Consider the following 16,074-nt stretch of genomic DNA (forward strand, 5'->3'; position numbering starts at 1 on the left):
ACTGAAACGGAGAGAGTATGTATTAAAAAATATTGATTGTAAAATGAATCTTAGTAGTGTTTTTTATAGATTTTTTTTTTTTCCCTGTATAGTGTGGTATTTTTTTCCCTAGGTTTGCATCAATATTAAGAGACTCTAGATATTTTGAGGCAACTCTATTATTGTGATTTTAGGTCTAGCTCTTTCCCTTTCAACGCATTTAGTTAACCATGGTTTCATACCAATAGATAGTGCATTTGGAGGCAAACGAATGACATGATCGAACCACTTCAAGTAGACTTCTCTCATTTGATCTATAATAGGTGTAATTTGGACCTTCTGTCAAATGTAATCATTTATAACCTTATTAATCCTGCGAGGGCAACTTCGATCTTAACCTCCGTATCTCTGCAACACTCATTTTGGGGATATGTTAAACTTTAGAGTCCTAATATTCGTAACTAATATAACTTATCTTTGACTTTGGTATGGATCATTTTATCACATAATTTTATTTTGATTCTACATGTGATATCTTCATCTGCCATGTCACTTAGAAATATCAACCTAAAAATCTGAATTGCTTGCATTAGACACTGCAAAACCATCTAGACTGACCTCAACTTCACTTTTCCTATACCGTCTAGACTGACCTCAACTTCACTTTTCCTATACCGTCTAGACTGACCTCAACTTCACTTTTCTTTTACCGACTAAAGTTTTAGTGCTTATATTTAGGAATTCCAATCAGGCAGGTAGAGCGAATATTATCAGGTCGAAAACAGGCTGATAAAAACGGATAGAAAGTCAGAGATTCATATTTGCTATGGATAAAAATGGGTTGAATGACCCATATTATCCATAGTGATCGTTAAAACTGCGCACTTTTAGTAGGACGATTATAACACCTTAAGATGAACAGCTTTAAAATAATGCCCAGGGCTAAAAATAATTATTAGCTCGGCACAAGCAATCAAAGAGAAGAAAGGATATACACTAACTGTTAAGTATACATATAATTTATTGCAATGCCAATAGAATTCGTAGTTCAAAGAGGACAAACTTCAAACAAAACCAGCAATCCATAATGTCTTAAAAGGGGACATGCACTGATAAGTTCTGAAACATATTAACAACTTGCAGACCCCATTCTACAGCAATACGATAATAGTTTTACATTTTGGTTAGGCAACAAATACTAATAGTAGCATCCTTTAATCAATAGTTTGATTTCTGCGGCGACATACCCCTCCAAAAATTGGTTCGAAGTTTTAGCAACAATATAACAATCTATGCCCAACATTGCAATTTGCAGCTAAACTATAACAAAGTAAAAGAAAACTTGATCATTCACTATGTTCTCAAAGCATAGCATAGGAAGAGTGTAGATTCATCTTTTTATTACTAGTTCTTAATGTGTCCAATGATTAACTAACTTATAAAAATAAAAAGAAAACACGGTCCCTACTGCCTCAGTCCTCTTCTTCAGCTTCTCTAAGCCACTGGATATATTCTTTTGATTGCTTGACAAAAACCTTATCTGACTCCTCTGCTCCTTCCTTTTCAGAAGCCCAGCCAAATATTGCGTCTTCTTGTATAATGTCATTATCATACAGAAGCTCCAAAATCTTTTCAAATAGTGGAGAATACTCCTTGGCAGATTCCAAGCACATTTCTTCGAACTTTAATATTACTTCAATCTCTTCATCAATGCTTGGTAAGTAATATTTCAGAAGCTCTTTCCGTTCTTCAATTGCCTTAGCTACAACACCGACCAGTTCAACATGTGGAGTATCCAATGCCAATTTCATCACTGAATAAAATAAAGCACCAGCACAATCAGCAGATGTCATATTGTAGGACAACCGCAGTGCATTAGCACTGTGTTTGGAACGTTGTTACCCATTGTATCGTTACTACAAGTACAATGTTTGTTTTGATTGTTATTTAAAATGTATCGTATTGTATTGTTAAATTCCGTCGTTACGTAACAATGAAAGTCCTATTTTATGTAACAACCGATTTGGTGTTATCCCATTGTTACCTAATTTCTTTTTCCAATTATATCCTTACTTAATATTTCATAATCCTATTTTACCTTTACCCTATATTATCTAACTCCATCCAAATGCTCTGCCCTACGACTCTCTTCTTTTCCGAGCTCGTCAACTGCTTTCTTTTTCCTTCTTCGTCTTTGTGTCCTACTCTTTGGTGAAAAAACTTTTGTGATTTTATAGTATACTATTTTTAATTGCTCAGGTTTCTTCTCTTGTTTCGGAATTACATGTATTTCTTTTTGTCCATTACCTGTTTTCATTAATTTTGTTAAAATTTGCAATAATTTAACAATTTAATATATTTACAATGCATTATTTGGCACAACTTAATAAATTCAATATTTCCAATAGTTTAGGGCATTTTAGTAAGTAGCTTACAATTCTGACGATACAATCAATCCAAACAAAAAAATGTTACTATACAAAGAAAGCGAATCAAGCCTATCCAAACATTATATCTACAAAACAGCAAACGATGGATAACAACTATCCAAACAGAGTGTAACTTCTAAGATTATATAATCTTCTTTTACGTTTTCCACTACAGCCCTTCGAAAAGTTGCTTCAACTTCTTCCTCAAACATTATGGCGTCATCATCTATAACATCTTGACCATTTTCATTAGAATCATTAGTGGTAGAGTCAGGTCCCAATTCTACATAAGGTGGAAGAACAACACCACCATCTTCATTTGGTATATCCGCTTCATCATTAATGATTTGCATAAGTTAATCTAGAGGAATTGGAGCAACAGAATGTCTCCATTTGTCTTCACTGGCTGACCATATGAAACCAACTCCACCATCACCAACCTCAGATATGTATGGCACTTCATTGGTCCCACTACTACTGTCAGCATAATTTTCGAGCTCCTCATCGCTGCTATCATTATTTTTAGGTTGTTGAAGCAAAGATACCTTTGAGTAAGAAGGAGCAACGAAATTCCTGCCAACCATAACATCAAAAGACAAGATGACACCAGGCTCTAAAGCTGCTCCGGACTTGATTGTCACATCGTCACGCGCTATTGAGTGCTTCAATTTGCAGTTATCTTCAATCGTGAAGTTGTGCCATATAAACGAACCTTCTATAGTAACATTCGAGCCAATTGTGCAACCTTCCCCAATAACTGAATTTGAAATCTCTGTGTTGTCGCCAATACTAGTTCCAGTCCCAATTACACTGTAAGGACCATTTTTTGCTGAACAGGATTGCTTAACTTCAGGTGCTCGATAAATGCCTTACCTTTCCAATTTAGTACTAGCAGAATTTCCAAAAAACTGGACATCAGGCACCAAAGGATACGTCCATCGCTGAGTTATGTCCTTGCTAACAGCGTCATAACTTCTATAGTTATCAATTCTAGCCGCATAACTTGAAAGTATCTCATGAGTGAAGATTTTATACCCCATGATATCATCTTCGAGCAACCCCTTAACAAAATCACGCCGCAGATCTTGATAGTCAAAATTATCAGTGAAAAGACTCAAAACTTCTGGTGAACAGACATCAATATAGCAATCCTGCTTGTCATTGTAAAGACACATGGAAGAATAATTACTATCAGTAAGCATTGCCTTATCAAGAGAAAAATACCCTTTTAAGTTATCTCCCTTGTCTTCATAATACAACAATAGCTTAGCCTGTGAATCAATTGCCATAAACAACTCTTCAGTTCCAACACGAGATTGACGAGTTATCGATGAAGGCTTTGATTGTTTAATAACCATGGTCATTACAGCATTGCTACCCTTTTTTCGTCTCTCTTTATGTTCCTTAAGTACATGTGATAGTGACATGTTGCTCACAGTATCTCCATTGACAAGGATAAAATCACCACGTATCACATGTTGCTCGTAGATCAAACGTAATGCATCTCCTACACTAACAGCGTTATGTGATACAATCGTTTTGACCGAAAAGTTTGGTTGGTTAAACCAATTGGAGTTACGTAAATCATCGATCACTTGCTTGGGATGAGCACAACAGAAAACAAAAACTTCTTTAACACCAGCAGATTCAAGCCATGCTAAAGTATAATCTATGATATGGGCGTTGATCAATGGTAGGAGTACTTTGGGGCGTTCAAGAGTGATCGGTTGAAATTTTGTGTCAAAACTATCAGCCAAAAGAATGGCCTACAAAGGGGAATGAGCCAATGATTCTTCCGCTTCCCCCATTCCTCCTCTTTTCTTTCTTCCCCTCTTAACCACCATGCTGTGTGAGTATATGCCTTGCGTATAAGTTATAAGTTTAGGGTTTGAGAAGTTTTGTGTTGTGTGATGAAAGATGGAGGCCTTTGGGGTGAAATTTGGTAAAAACTTATACACACCGGGTGTTTACACTGAATCAATGTAATATACCATTATATATATGCATTAATTAATCATGATTAAGTGCTAGTTGTGCATATTTAAACACATGTCATATATATATATATATATATTGATTTGGTGTAAACACCCGGTGTGAATAAGTTTTTACCTTAAATTGTGTCCAATTTGTTTTGTGTTTTGATTGAATACGAAACTAGAGGTAAATCTCAACAGATATATTCTTCCCATTAGAAAAAAGGAATCGGCCCATAAAAACTCCTATTTAAAAAAAAAAAAAGATTTTGTAGCCTTAGATTTGCGGTTTGTAATTTGCAATTTGCACCCCGAACATATTTCCGCTTTTATGATTTACACCTTGTTCTACATTCTTTTAATGATTTGCATCCTAATCTCCTTAGTTTCTTGCAAAATAATAAAAATTACTTCCTCCGTTTTAATTGAAAAATAAAAAGAACTTTTTTGAATCTTATGGTTTTAAACTAAAAAGATGTAGGATATACAAAATTTCCTTTAATTTTATAATCTTAAACATTTCAGGTGATAAGTTGAAATTAAAAAATTAAAAAAAAAAAGACATTATTTTTAAACAAACTAATTAATTATTTTCTTCCAAATTTACCCCTATTTAAATAGATGAATTTTATATAATAAAAAAACTAGATTAACTAGATACTATTTAATTAAGGGTAGTTTAATCAAACACCTAATTTTTACTGAAGAGGGTAATTTTATAAATCAAAGGAATTTTTTATTTGTTTTGAAAAAGGAATTCTCCGTATTTGTCTCCTTCCACGTCGTCCATGGGCCTAGGGAAAAAGGTCCGAGTAGGGACAAATTTGTAAATGTACAGAATCTTCATTCTTCCATCGTAAGCTAAGCCCAGTATATAAGAAAGACGGAGAGAGCCTCCAAATTACACTAAGCTATTCATCCGCGAAGGCAATAGGAAAAAGAAGAAGAGCAGAGAAATGGCAGCAGAGGAGGGACTAGTGCTAGGCGTCCACACAGTTGATGCATGGAACGAGCAACTCCAAAAAGGCATTGATACCAAAAAACTGGTAACATTTGTCTTTTTTCTTTTATTAGTATTATGTGATCATTCATCGTTGGATTTTCTTGCTTAATGTTTACGGATCGGATCCTGATTATGCGTGGGTTTGGAGTGTTTGTCGAGATCGAGAATTGAAACTGTTAAAAAGGAAAATTAATTATTTTTCCCTCATTGGAAATGACACATAAAGAGTAAATACATCGGGTGTGACGTTCTCCATTATGAGGAATTGGGGATTGAAATCTTAATAACTTATCCCAATTGTCATTTTTTTTTTTTTTTGGGCAATGTAGGCAATATGTTCAAGTTCTGCCCACACAAATCAAAAGGGAATAAACTTTTCTGACTTTGAGGCTCACCCATGTTTCTAGAATATCTAAGGCGTTCTGGCATGATAAAGAAATGTTCTCAAAAGATTTTTTTTTTTTTCAACCAAATGAATAAATTGAGTTCTTGACCATTATTTGAAGTCTTGTTTCAGCTAAACATTTTTAACTTTTAATATTAAAAATGTACAATCTTTGATAAATAAAAATATGCAGGTTCACAATATTTTCGTACTCTTTTACAATCTTTCTATTGTTCACGCTTGTTCTGTACTTGTTGTGTATTGAGATAAAATTGTGAGGCTTTTGGTTTATTGATTGTCCGGTCCAGTTTGTGGGATTGCACTCGGTATGTTGTTGTTGTTGTTGTATAGATTATCGTCTGGGTAATTGATATAGCCGGAAGATCCCTCTCGATATGCCTAGACTGTTGCTCCAAAAGAGCAAACAATGCCTATTTAATTGGTCGGTCTAACTCTTAACAGCCAAAAGACTCGATAGCTGCAGTACTGTATACAGTCTAATTTCTTGCTGAAAAACAAATTGGTGACATAGTTTACTATACACATATCCTTCTACTACTTTAATTTGCTCATGATATTACTAATGCTGCAGATAGTTGTGGACTTCACTGCTTCTTGGTGTGGTCCCTGTAAGTTCATTGCCCCATTCCTTTCAGAGTTGGCCAAGAAGATACCCACTGTTACCTTCCTGAAAGTGGATGTCGACGAATTGAAGGTAAAATTATTGAGCCAAACATTTAATACGTTTGTTGGCATATAACCAAACCCCATTAATGTTACCTAACAATATGATATGATGAAACATCTGAGGAGTTATATTTCTTAGTACGAATGGTCTATTATAAGTATTGATGTCCTATTTCCTTGTCGCAGTCGGTAGCTACTGATTGGGCTGTGGAGGCAATGCCAACCTTCATGTTCATCAAGGAGGGGAAGATTGTTGATAAGGTGGTCGGAGCCAAAAAAGATGAACTGCAGCAGACCATTGCCAAGCACATCAGTTGTACCTCCTCATCAGCCTAATGTGCTTACTCAATATAATATATTTGCGCTTGGTCTAGTAACATCTATCTTAATATGAGCAAGAACTAATTTATTTGTCTGTTGAATATTCCAAGTTCTTACTATTAAGTCAATATTAATCTGTAGTTTGAACTGTTCCTTATCCAATCAAAAGTGATTTCTTGTCTCGAATGACGAACGTATTCATTAGTTATTTCAATGGGAGTGTTCCATTTGAATTATTTATGCTGACAGTGTTATAATACCCAAGCGTACAGTAGTTTTATCCAGTCCAAGTAATAAACTTGAAATCACCTCTTGTCATGGTGAAGAATGAAAGTCATGAACGAGAGTTATCAAAGTCCATTATTGATCTCCAACCAAGAACCAAATATAACGCCATACCATACGGCAACATCTAATAGATCAACTTCAAAATAGCATAATCAATTTAAAAGATCATATGACACTGCTTTGTGAAAAAGGTTAAATCAATCAAAGACTAAGCAAGCTATAATTTCTAGGCTGATTGGTACGGGTCTTCTTATTCTACTATTATAGGATGATCTCTTGACTAGACAAGGACTGCTATTTTCATATGACAAGTTGTTCGATCCCATTTCGCGGAGAAAAATGGTTTCGCAGAAAAAGGTTGGAAACAATAGAGTTAAACAGATATAGATGGTTCATATAGTCAACTCCAAGTAATTGATGGGTGAAGCATAATTGATTGATTGATTGAAATATATCGCAAGTGACTTCAGTTTATGAAGAAAGACATCAACCACGACTAGCTCAAGATTGATGGTACCGGAAACCAAAATTTGAACTGCCATCCAATCACTGAAACTTCGGTTCTGTTTGGTGTCATTGCCTTGGGCATGACACCCAAAAGATAGAAAGACCGCTCGCTCAAAGAGAACTCTTTTAGTGCCTGGTATCATTCAAGCCCCCTCAATTCAGCAACGAGATTCGGTTATGGAATGGCCTTTTTAGTCGGTTCAGTTTGGTGTAAGAAGAGTTGAATAATAGCATCAGCAATAGTAGAAGGATTCGGACCATAAATAAATTGATGCAGCTTTCAAACTCAAAACTGAACTATGGTACCTTATTAGAGCGCTCTGGTGAGTCCCTGTACTTCTCTTCCGGAGTAATTAACATGCTCATCTAATATGATGGTAGTTGCATGAAAAGGAAAGAGAAACATGGATGCAAATACACTTTTCCATTGAATTCTTTCTACCAACTGCACAATACAGACGATTACAAAGGGTCATACTAGGATCCGTTCCTAACATGAACCTAAGGGGTTTGATTTTCCCAGGAAGACGAGCTATCACACTGTTACATAATCGATGCTTATCTGGTCCACATTTCCAATTTAAAAGCAGAAAGGGACCAGACGGCACTCTAAGATGGGAGTTGCATTTTGGAACTCCCAACGATCTACAAACTCATTTATAAATATGCTAATCTTCACAGAGTCCCCTTTGGCACCCCAAAATTAAGACTACTATCTAATGAATGCGGATCAGGAGTTTTCCTCTACAACAATGGCATTCATCAACCGAACTACTACCTCCTATTTCCTATGCTTCAAACTTTATTGTTACCTCTCACTAGCCTTTTCCTCATGATTGAACACTAAGTTATGCAACATTTGAACAACTTTTCCTTTTTACTCTTCAACTCTGGGTAGGTGTACAAACTGCTTCTACAGACAACCGCTTCAGTACGTTGGGGCAGGGATCTTTTCCAAAGTTGCTATTTGATATTGTTACAAAACATCTTTGGCGTCCTAGACATTTCTGTCAAAGTAACAAGAACAAAATGTGAGTCATAAGAAGTTAGGCGGCCAAGTTAGTTGAACAAAAAGTAAACAATTTATTCTTGTCCACTCCAAGACTGTTAGCAAAATAAGGGTTACCTTTTCTACAATGGCGTGCGAGTTAGGAGCATGGCAAGGTCCTTGCTCTAAGCTCCCGCAGGTTCCGCGAGGAGTTCCGAAGCTTGCAAATTTAATGGAGGAAATAGATTGACCAGGAGCACAGTGAATGTGAACTTTAGGTAGGTGAAACTCTTGGGTTCTGCCATAGTTCTCAACTTGCCAATTCCAAATGTTTGGATGATATTCAGGAACGTTGGCACATACGGTGCTGACTGATCTCTTCACAAGAGAAATTCTTGTGGGAACTCCTCCTAGTTCTTCAAAAAGCACCAATAGATTTTGAGTGGGTTTTAACCAAGACCGAGGAACATGGTACCTGAAAAAATAAAATCTTTTAGTTGCAAGTACCATTAATAGTATGGGTGAAGTTACGTATCAGAGTTGGTTTACCATTTTTGAGTTGGTTTCCCACATCCCAGTTGACATTTTGGAGGCCGAAAATTTCCAGAATAATGGCAACCATTGCAATTCCCAGTAGCATATGCAGTCCAATATCTACCAATACTCTGACCATTAATCCATACTTGACCTTTACCCATACTGCTCATGTCCAAAGCCAGTGGCTCATCTCCGTCCGGTGTATTGAAGTAAGCCTGCAATATGATGAGGATTTGTAAGATATGACTACAAATATCACTTGCATCTTGAAATTTATTTGACCTAATTTCATACCTTATGCCATGTTAAAGGTGGTTGTTTCTGTGCAATTAATGAACCCTGCATCCAGTCAACAGCAGAAATACCATTTGGAGAAACAAGATTCATGGCCTCCCCTTTGAGCCCAACCTGTTAGTAAGTCCACATTAGTAAAAATGGTTGCTGTTGAAACCGTTGGTGATTGATTGAACAATAGTGCGGTAAGTTAGACCGACCTGATATGTCCACTTTGCCCAGGACAAGTCCCATTTTCCCTGGTCTATCCCATGAATTGCAACAGGACCCAGTACTCCAGTGCTCCATGTTTCAAAATGTCCGCCCATGTTCTTCAGTAACAAACGAAAATATTAAGATTTTAGAATACATTGAAAAAATGCACATATTATCTCAGGACTGTAAATCGGCTACAAATTGTTCCTTCAACATATCAGCGATGGTGATGATAATAGCTACAGTCAGACTGATGAGCTGGTTTCATTTCCTTTCCTAAATACTTATTTTATTTTCTTTATTAGTTATTTGAACTTTGAGTTGATCTCAAGTATGCACACTATTTGGAAGACCGAAGATGAGGATTGAACTAACCGGCAGTCCGACAGCCACGCTCAGCAGTGCAATTCTGTTTGAGCCAGCACGAAGATTGACTTTTCCTTTAAATACGAATCTCCTATTCTTCCTCGTCCCAAATGCAGAACCTATAACAAGCGTAGGATCATTCAAAATAGTTAGCCAAGTTTAATCATACTTCATAGATAACTTTTGATGAAGTAGTATTGACTGCATTACCTGAGAGCTGTCCATTAATAAACACATGCAGAGCATGGCCTGTTGTCTCAGCTATAAGAGTAGGGAGCTCTCCGCCATGCAAGAAGGACTCAGTTGAACCGATATCAACACTGTACACACAGGAAACATCATACATATGTCATATAAAGCTAGAATTTCAGCTGTCAGGTCACAAGTGTTTAATGCAAAGGAGAGGTACCAAGGTTGAGCAAACCGAGGAAACAGGTTTAATAGTCAGATACCAAACTAAACTCACCTAGTTATGTACCACAAATAGTCACTTGCATCTCTGGTAACATTTATTTGCTCCAAGAGGCCAAAAGATCTAATTGATGAGCTGTCATCTAATGCAGATATATCTTCGTTATAACTCTCCCAAGATAGCAGCTGTGAATTAGTTGGTAGCATTTCCATCTTTGATGTTTGAACTCCAACCTGCACATAAAATCCAAAGCAGTTAAATCCTTACTATCAGAGTTGTTACCGAGTAGCATAAACGAACTCCGGCTTTCCGAAGATGCTAAAGCAGCTCATGAGTAATATTGAATATACAAAAGTTCCAAAGCCGGTGTATTACGTACTTTAGCTGTGTTGAAGACTACATTTCTGCAGTCAGGAAGGATGCTAATGGACCAAGAAGGCAAATTATAGTGCATGTTATTGAAAAATACTCTAGCAGAAGAATTCCAGTCATTGTTTGACAAGAAAGCTGCACAACCCCCTGTCTCTGAAGAGTACACATAAGCCTACAGTAACAGAAAATATTCAATGAGAGACTCATTATAATGAACCATGGCGACAAGAGACTAATGCTTATGCAGAATATATACCTGTTGAAGGCTTCCCAAGGATGTGATAGCCGGATCTGCAGAAACTATGGATTTCTCACACATCTTGACAGCTCTATGAAGCTCTTTGAGATGACCATATTTTGGCTGTCTGATCAGACCTATCAAACGAAAGAGGGCATTTAGAGGTTGTTTCTCTTTCAAATTTTTTATGTTGAAAAGCTTTTTCAGCACACACAAGTTAGAGAAGGAAGCTCCTAGAAAACCTTATAGAACAAATTTCAGTGAAGGCAAAGTGGTCTCATTGGACCATTCCACAATTACAAAGACCAATACAACTCGTTACAAAATATTCAAAGACCTGTGAATATAAATTTACAAGAGAAGAGATGAGTAAAGAGGAAACGAAAGCTCTACACTCACCATATTCATCAATTGGAGCATCATAGTCATAGCTAGTAGTGATGAATGGCCCCCCTGCGGTACGTCCAAAGTTTGTGCCTCCATGGTACTGTTAGGCAAAAAGAGGAAATGTTGTTACCATATGGGACTTCATGCGTGCTTGATTTAATAAGAAGTGCTATGACATTTCTATATCATGCATTTTCCGAAAAAAGTGGAATGGCAACTAACCATGTAATAGTTAACAAAAGATCCTCCTCTTTGTATAAATTGGGCTACCGCAAATGCCAGATCCTGAACTGGCCTCTGATGAAGTGTACCGCCAAATTCCGAGAACCTAAAAATTTATTGAAAAAGCAAGTCAAACATGACCTGACTTCAAAGTTACATGACCTGACTTCAAAGTTGAAACATAGTCAAAACTTAAAGGAAGAGACAAGATAACATACCAACCACTCCAAGCTTCAGTCCAAATAGCAGGTTTGTATGGTTTGTTTGGGAAGAAATTATCACAGTAGAAACCATTACATGTGTTGATCTGTTATCAACAGCAAGGAAAAAAAACTATGTAAGAGGTTTATCTCAAACAAAAAAAATTATGTAAGAGGTTATGAAACTGTTTTAAGATCCTTGAGAGCCAACCATCATATAAATTTTGGATTTTAGAAACTGAAGCAAAATAGCAGAGGTTCAAGAGGAGCAAAAAACAGTATGGTTCATGCTAGGAGTTTAGCTAATATACACTTATGGGTTGTTTGGTTGCTGGTTAGAGTTATATCGGGTTTAGTTATTCATGTATTAGTTATTCCATCTAATACCCTGCATAAAATAATACATAAATTGACTAATAACTTATACATGTGTTGGGCAGGATTATAAAATGATGACCAAACACCATACTTGGTGTCCTGAATTTTATACAAGCAAATAAAAAGCTTCCAAACATGGTATTAACTAAGCTACTTTTAATACATGAATAATGCACTTTCTAACCAGCAACCAAACAACCCCTTTAGAGTGTGAGATCAGGAATATTAGGTCATTTAAAGAAAATTACAAGTAACTTCTATAGCACTTATGAATTGGCAATGGCAAATGGTAAATGACTTATTACAGCAGGTAAAAACCTAACTGATAGGTGTCTATAGTTAAACTAAACTAGAAAATGCTACAGAACAATGCCAAATTAAAGCAACAACTGAGTTTGCATACCACAGGGTCTGGGGCATCTTCTTCCTTGCACATCACCCATGGGACACCTGTGTCTAATCCAACTGCCATCTTTGCAGCCCAATGTGAGTACTCATGGCCCCGTGCTCCAAGTGCCTTAGCTTGCGGCCCATATTCATTCTCAATCTGCAATAGCAGATCAGTCAGAATGGTTACATGGGAATTGAACTTGTTTTAGTGAAATTTAGCTTCAGCAAACAGAAGACTAGTATAATGGATATTTCTTTTCTTTTAGCCAGGTGCATTAAGCTCCCGCTATGAGCGGGGTCCGGTGAAGGACCAGACCACAAGGTCTATTGTACGCAGCCTTACCCTGCATTTCAGGAGGCTGTTTCCAAGGCTTGAACCCGTGACTAGTGTAATGGACAAAAAAATCCTGAAAGACAAACCTGGGAGAGTATGATTGGACCACCCTGAGACTCGAAAAGATTATGACTCTTCATCAAGCTAACAATTTTCTCAGCATACCCTTTCATTGCATTCTGCCATGACCATAAAACAATTAAACTTTCTTTAACTACCACCATATAAAAATGGATAAATCCTCTTTCAATTCTGATTTTCTTTGTGTGTGTGTGTGGGAGGGTGTAAGGGGCAAAAGAAGGCGTAGAAGTTGAGACCTTGAAAGGTTCATTATCTGATCTGAAGCTAATGCCTGGTACATACTTCAGCCATACTGGAAACCCTCTGCGGAATTGACAGTAACATTAGTACTAGTATGAAATACCTGTTAAGTAGATCCAGTGAAGAGCTCAAAAAAGAGAAATGTACCCAAAATTCCATTCTGCACAAACATAAGGGCCAATTCGAAGATGAGCATAAAGGCCTGCTTTCTGAATTGTCTTTACAAACCTCACCAGGTCATATCTTCCTTCAAAATTGTACTGAAACCACCACACAAAAACAAGAAAGATTTAATTTTCAGCAAAAGACATGAGTGAAAACCAGCTAATTGAACAGATATAAGTGGAAAATGAAGTACATTGCCAGGAGAAGGCTCATGAACATTCCAAAAGACATAGGTCTCAACCACATCCAAACCTCCTTCTTTTGCCTTGTTTATCAGATCTTCCCACATCTACAAAACACATTTTCAAGCTAATTTGATAAACAATTTCACAGTAAATAAAACAAGAAAGAGAGAGTTCAACATGGGCAAGAATTGAAGTACCTCAGGGGTACTTCTGGGATAATGTATAGAACCAGAAAAAAGTAATCTTCTTTGCCCATTAATCACAATAGCTTTTCTGTCATAGGTAACATCACACTGAATTAACCCACAACCGATAAACAGCACTACACACCATATCAGAAGTGAGTTAAACTCCATGATTCCACTTCCTCTTTGCTCTTTATCTTACAAACACATCCAAGAACACAACTTTGCTTTCTGGGTGGAGGGAAATTTGAAGAAAGATCAAGAATCTTGAAACAAAAAGCTAAAAATGGTGAAAAAAATTGTGGGGGGTAGGCTTAGTTGCAGTGTGGGTGCACTACAAGTAAGTCCACTTTTGGTTTTGGAGAGCAACCACACTGCTTGTGTCTAAGTAATTGCCTCAAATCTATACTAGTAGTGTGCAAGTCTTGGAAGTGATGGAAATACAAGTTATATATAGAGACAGTTGTAATTGTACAGCTTTAATTTCACTATTGCCGAGAGAGAAAGTCATCAGTGCGTGACTCTGAGCTCAACACTCAAAAAGAAGTAAAAAATAAATTAAGTTATTTAATAAAAGCACATAATAGTAAAAGAAGCTGACAAACAGAAAAAAGAAAACAAGAATATCATGTGTAAATCTAAGAAGCTTTCGGACCCTTTTGTCCTTCTTTTTTTTTCAAATTAAAGTTTAATGAAATTAAAGTTTAAGTTTTGGAATGGAGGGAGAGAGTGATTTTGGCGCATTAATTGAATGAGTGCAAATTTTGCGGGGTCATTATTTAATTAGTGGGAAACTGGTGGCTATATTTTATTTTCATAATCTTTGTTGAGACTCTTTAAATGTTTTGCAGATAAGGAGTCGTATTTTACAAATTTGTTACAAGAAGCAATGTTATTTTGTATACCTGTTTTCCTAGCGGTCACTGCAGATGGTCAAACTATACACCTTGTATTTTGATTTTAGATCCACTGAGCTGACACAGAATTATATTTTCAGACCTCACTTAATTGTGATTAGTTGACATTTAATTAAAAATGAAATCTTTGATTCTTAATCTGACTAAGGAGAATAAGTTAAATGATTTGAAAATTGAAACTTCTGAAGAAGTCTCGTGAAGGTGTCGATTCCACTGGATTTTTCTTGTCAAATAATTAATTAGGCAGTTGCCTCTTATCCTCGCTATTTAAAAAAAAATCATTATATTAATACTAAATTATAATCAAGTATAGTAATAGGAAAGAAATTTTATTTTGCAAGTCACATAACCAACATTACTTATATGAATCCAGTTTATTATTTGACATGTGAACTTATGGGTCCCACACACTTGTTCTTAAATATAAAATACAAAAGACGATATTAAAATCTTTTAGGATGCATATCTATAAGGAAGTTAACATTTAAAGATCTCCAATCGGCTATTGACGGCATACTAACAAATCCGTTTGTGTTGGAACTTTTAGTTGTTGCAAGGTCTCCCTTGCTTTTATCCTAATTTTAATTGAAATTCTTATATTTTTAGGATTCAATCTGATTTAAAAACATGAGTAATTTTACATTTGTATAACTTTTTTCTTTTTCGCTAAGCAGTTGTAAAACTTTCAAACGTATTGTTTTGCTGGTGATTTATGATCATGTAAATATCGTATTATTTTACTCAATTAAGATCACTTTACTGAATTAAGATCATATATATTTAAATTCTTTGTACATGATTTTTTTTTTTTTTAAATAACTGATAATCCAATTTTCTTTCCTAGAAGATCAAACTAAGACCATGCTTTTAGAAAATTGAGACTTTTTTTTTCGGAAGAATCCAATTAATACCTTATACAAATGATCTTTACAGGTTCTTTTGCATAATAAAAATTATAACGAAAGCAAGTTTTTACATCCATAAAGACCTTGCGTCAATAGACGATTGGAGATCTTCAAATTTTAATTTCCTTTTGGGTATGCGTCCTAATAAGGAAAAAAGTAGATTTTAATATTGTCTTTTCTATTTTATATTTAAGAACAAGTTTGTGGGACCCTGAGTTCACTTGTCAAATAATAAACTAGACTCGCATAAGTAATGTTGGTTATATGACTTACAAAATAAAATTTCTCGAAAAAGGAAAAATTAAATAGGTTGTATTCACGTATGGAAGAAATATGATTTACAAAATTAGCGGACTGTTTTTTACGAAAAAAAATTCATAAGAAAACAAGTATTTGTGTGTCACTTGTCGTGATTCACTAGAGGCAAAAGCAATTAATATGTGAAAAGAAAACGACAAATAGACTTAAAGCCAATAAACGTGAGTTTAATTCTTCACATAATCTGTGT

General features: G+C 35.8%; 2 protein-coding genes and 1 pseudogene across 2 annotated transcripts; 1 reads left to right on the plus strand and 2 right to left on the minus strand.

Annotated features, from left to right (window-relative positions):
- Positions 1-1,096: 1,096 nt before the first annotated feature.
- LOC132046497 (uncharacterized) lies at positions 1,097-4,252 on the minus strand (annotated as a pseudogene).
- Positions 4,253-5,296: 1,044 nt separating this feature from the next.
- Positions 5,297-6,966, plus strand: LOC132046500 (thioredoxin H-type 2). Its single transcript, XM_059437141.1, has 3 exons — positions 5,297-5,430; positions 6,365-6,487; positions 6,646-6,966. Exons 1-3 carry the CDS (start codon positions 5,341-5,343, stop codon positions 6,793-6,795), a joined length of 363 nt encoding a protein of 120 aa, XP_059293124.1. The 5' UTR covers positions 5,297-5,340; the 3' UTR covers positions 6,796-6,966.
- Positions 6,967-7,982: 1,016 nt separating this feature from the next.
- On the minus strand, positions 7,983-14,248 carry LOC132046499 (beta-galactosidase 3). The gene is made up of 19 exons (XM_059437140.1): positions 13,757-14,248; positions 13,568-13,663; positions 13,357-13,469; positions 13,206-13,272; positions 12,975-13,067; positions 12,568-12,711; positions 11,805-11,893; positions 11,587-11,692; positions 11,377-11,464; positions 10,996-11,114; positions 10,747-10,911; positions 10,422-10,600; positions 10,166-10,275; positions 9,965-10,074; positions 9,595-9,705; positions 9,395-9,508; positions 9,113-9,315; positions 8,702-9,038; positions 7,983-8,582 (listed from the first exon to the last, which is right to left on the minus strand). The coding sequence occupies exons 1-19, from the start codon at positions 13,913-13,915 to the stop codon at positions 8,460-8,462; spliced, it is 2,526 nt and encodes an 841-aa protein (XP_059293123.1). The 5' UTR covers positions 13,916-14,248; the 3' UTR covers positions 7,983-8,459.
- Between the last annotated feature and the right edge of the window lie 1,826 nt (positions 14,249-16,074).

This window comes from Lycium ferocissimum, chromosome 2, assembly GCF_029784015.1.
Source record: "Lycium ferocissimum isolate CSIRO_LF1 chromosome 2, AGI_CSIRO_Lferr_CH_V1, whole genome shotgun sequence".
NCBI lineage: Eukaryota > Viridiplantae > Streptophyta > Magnoliopsida > Solanales > Solanaceae > Lycium > Lycium ferocissimum.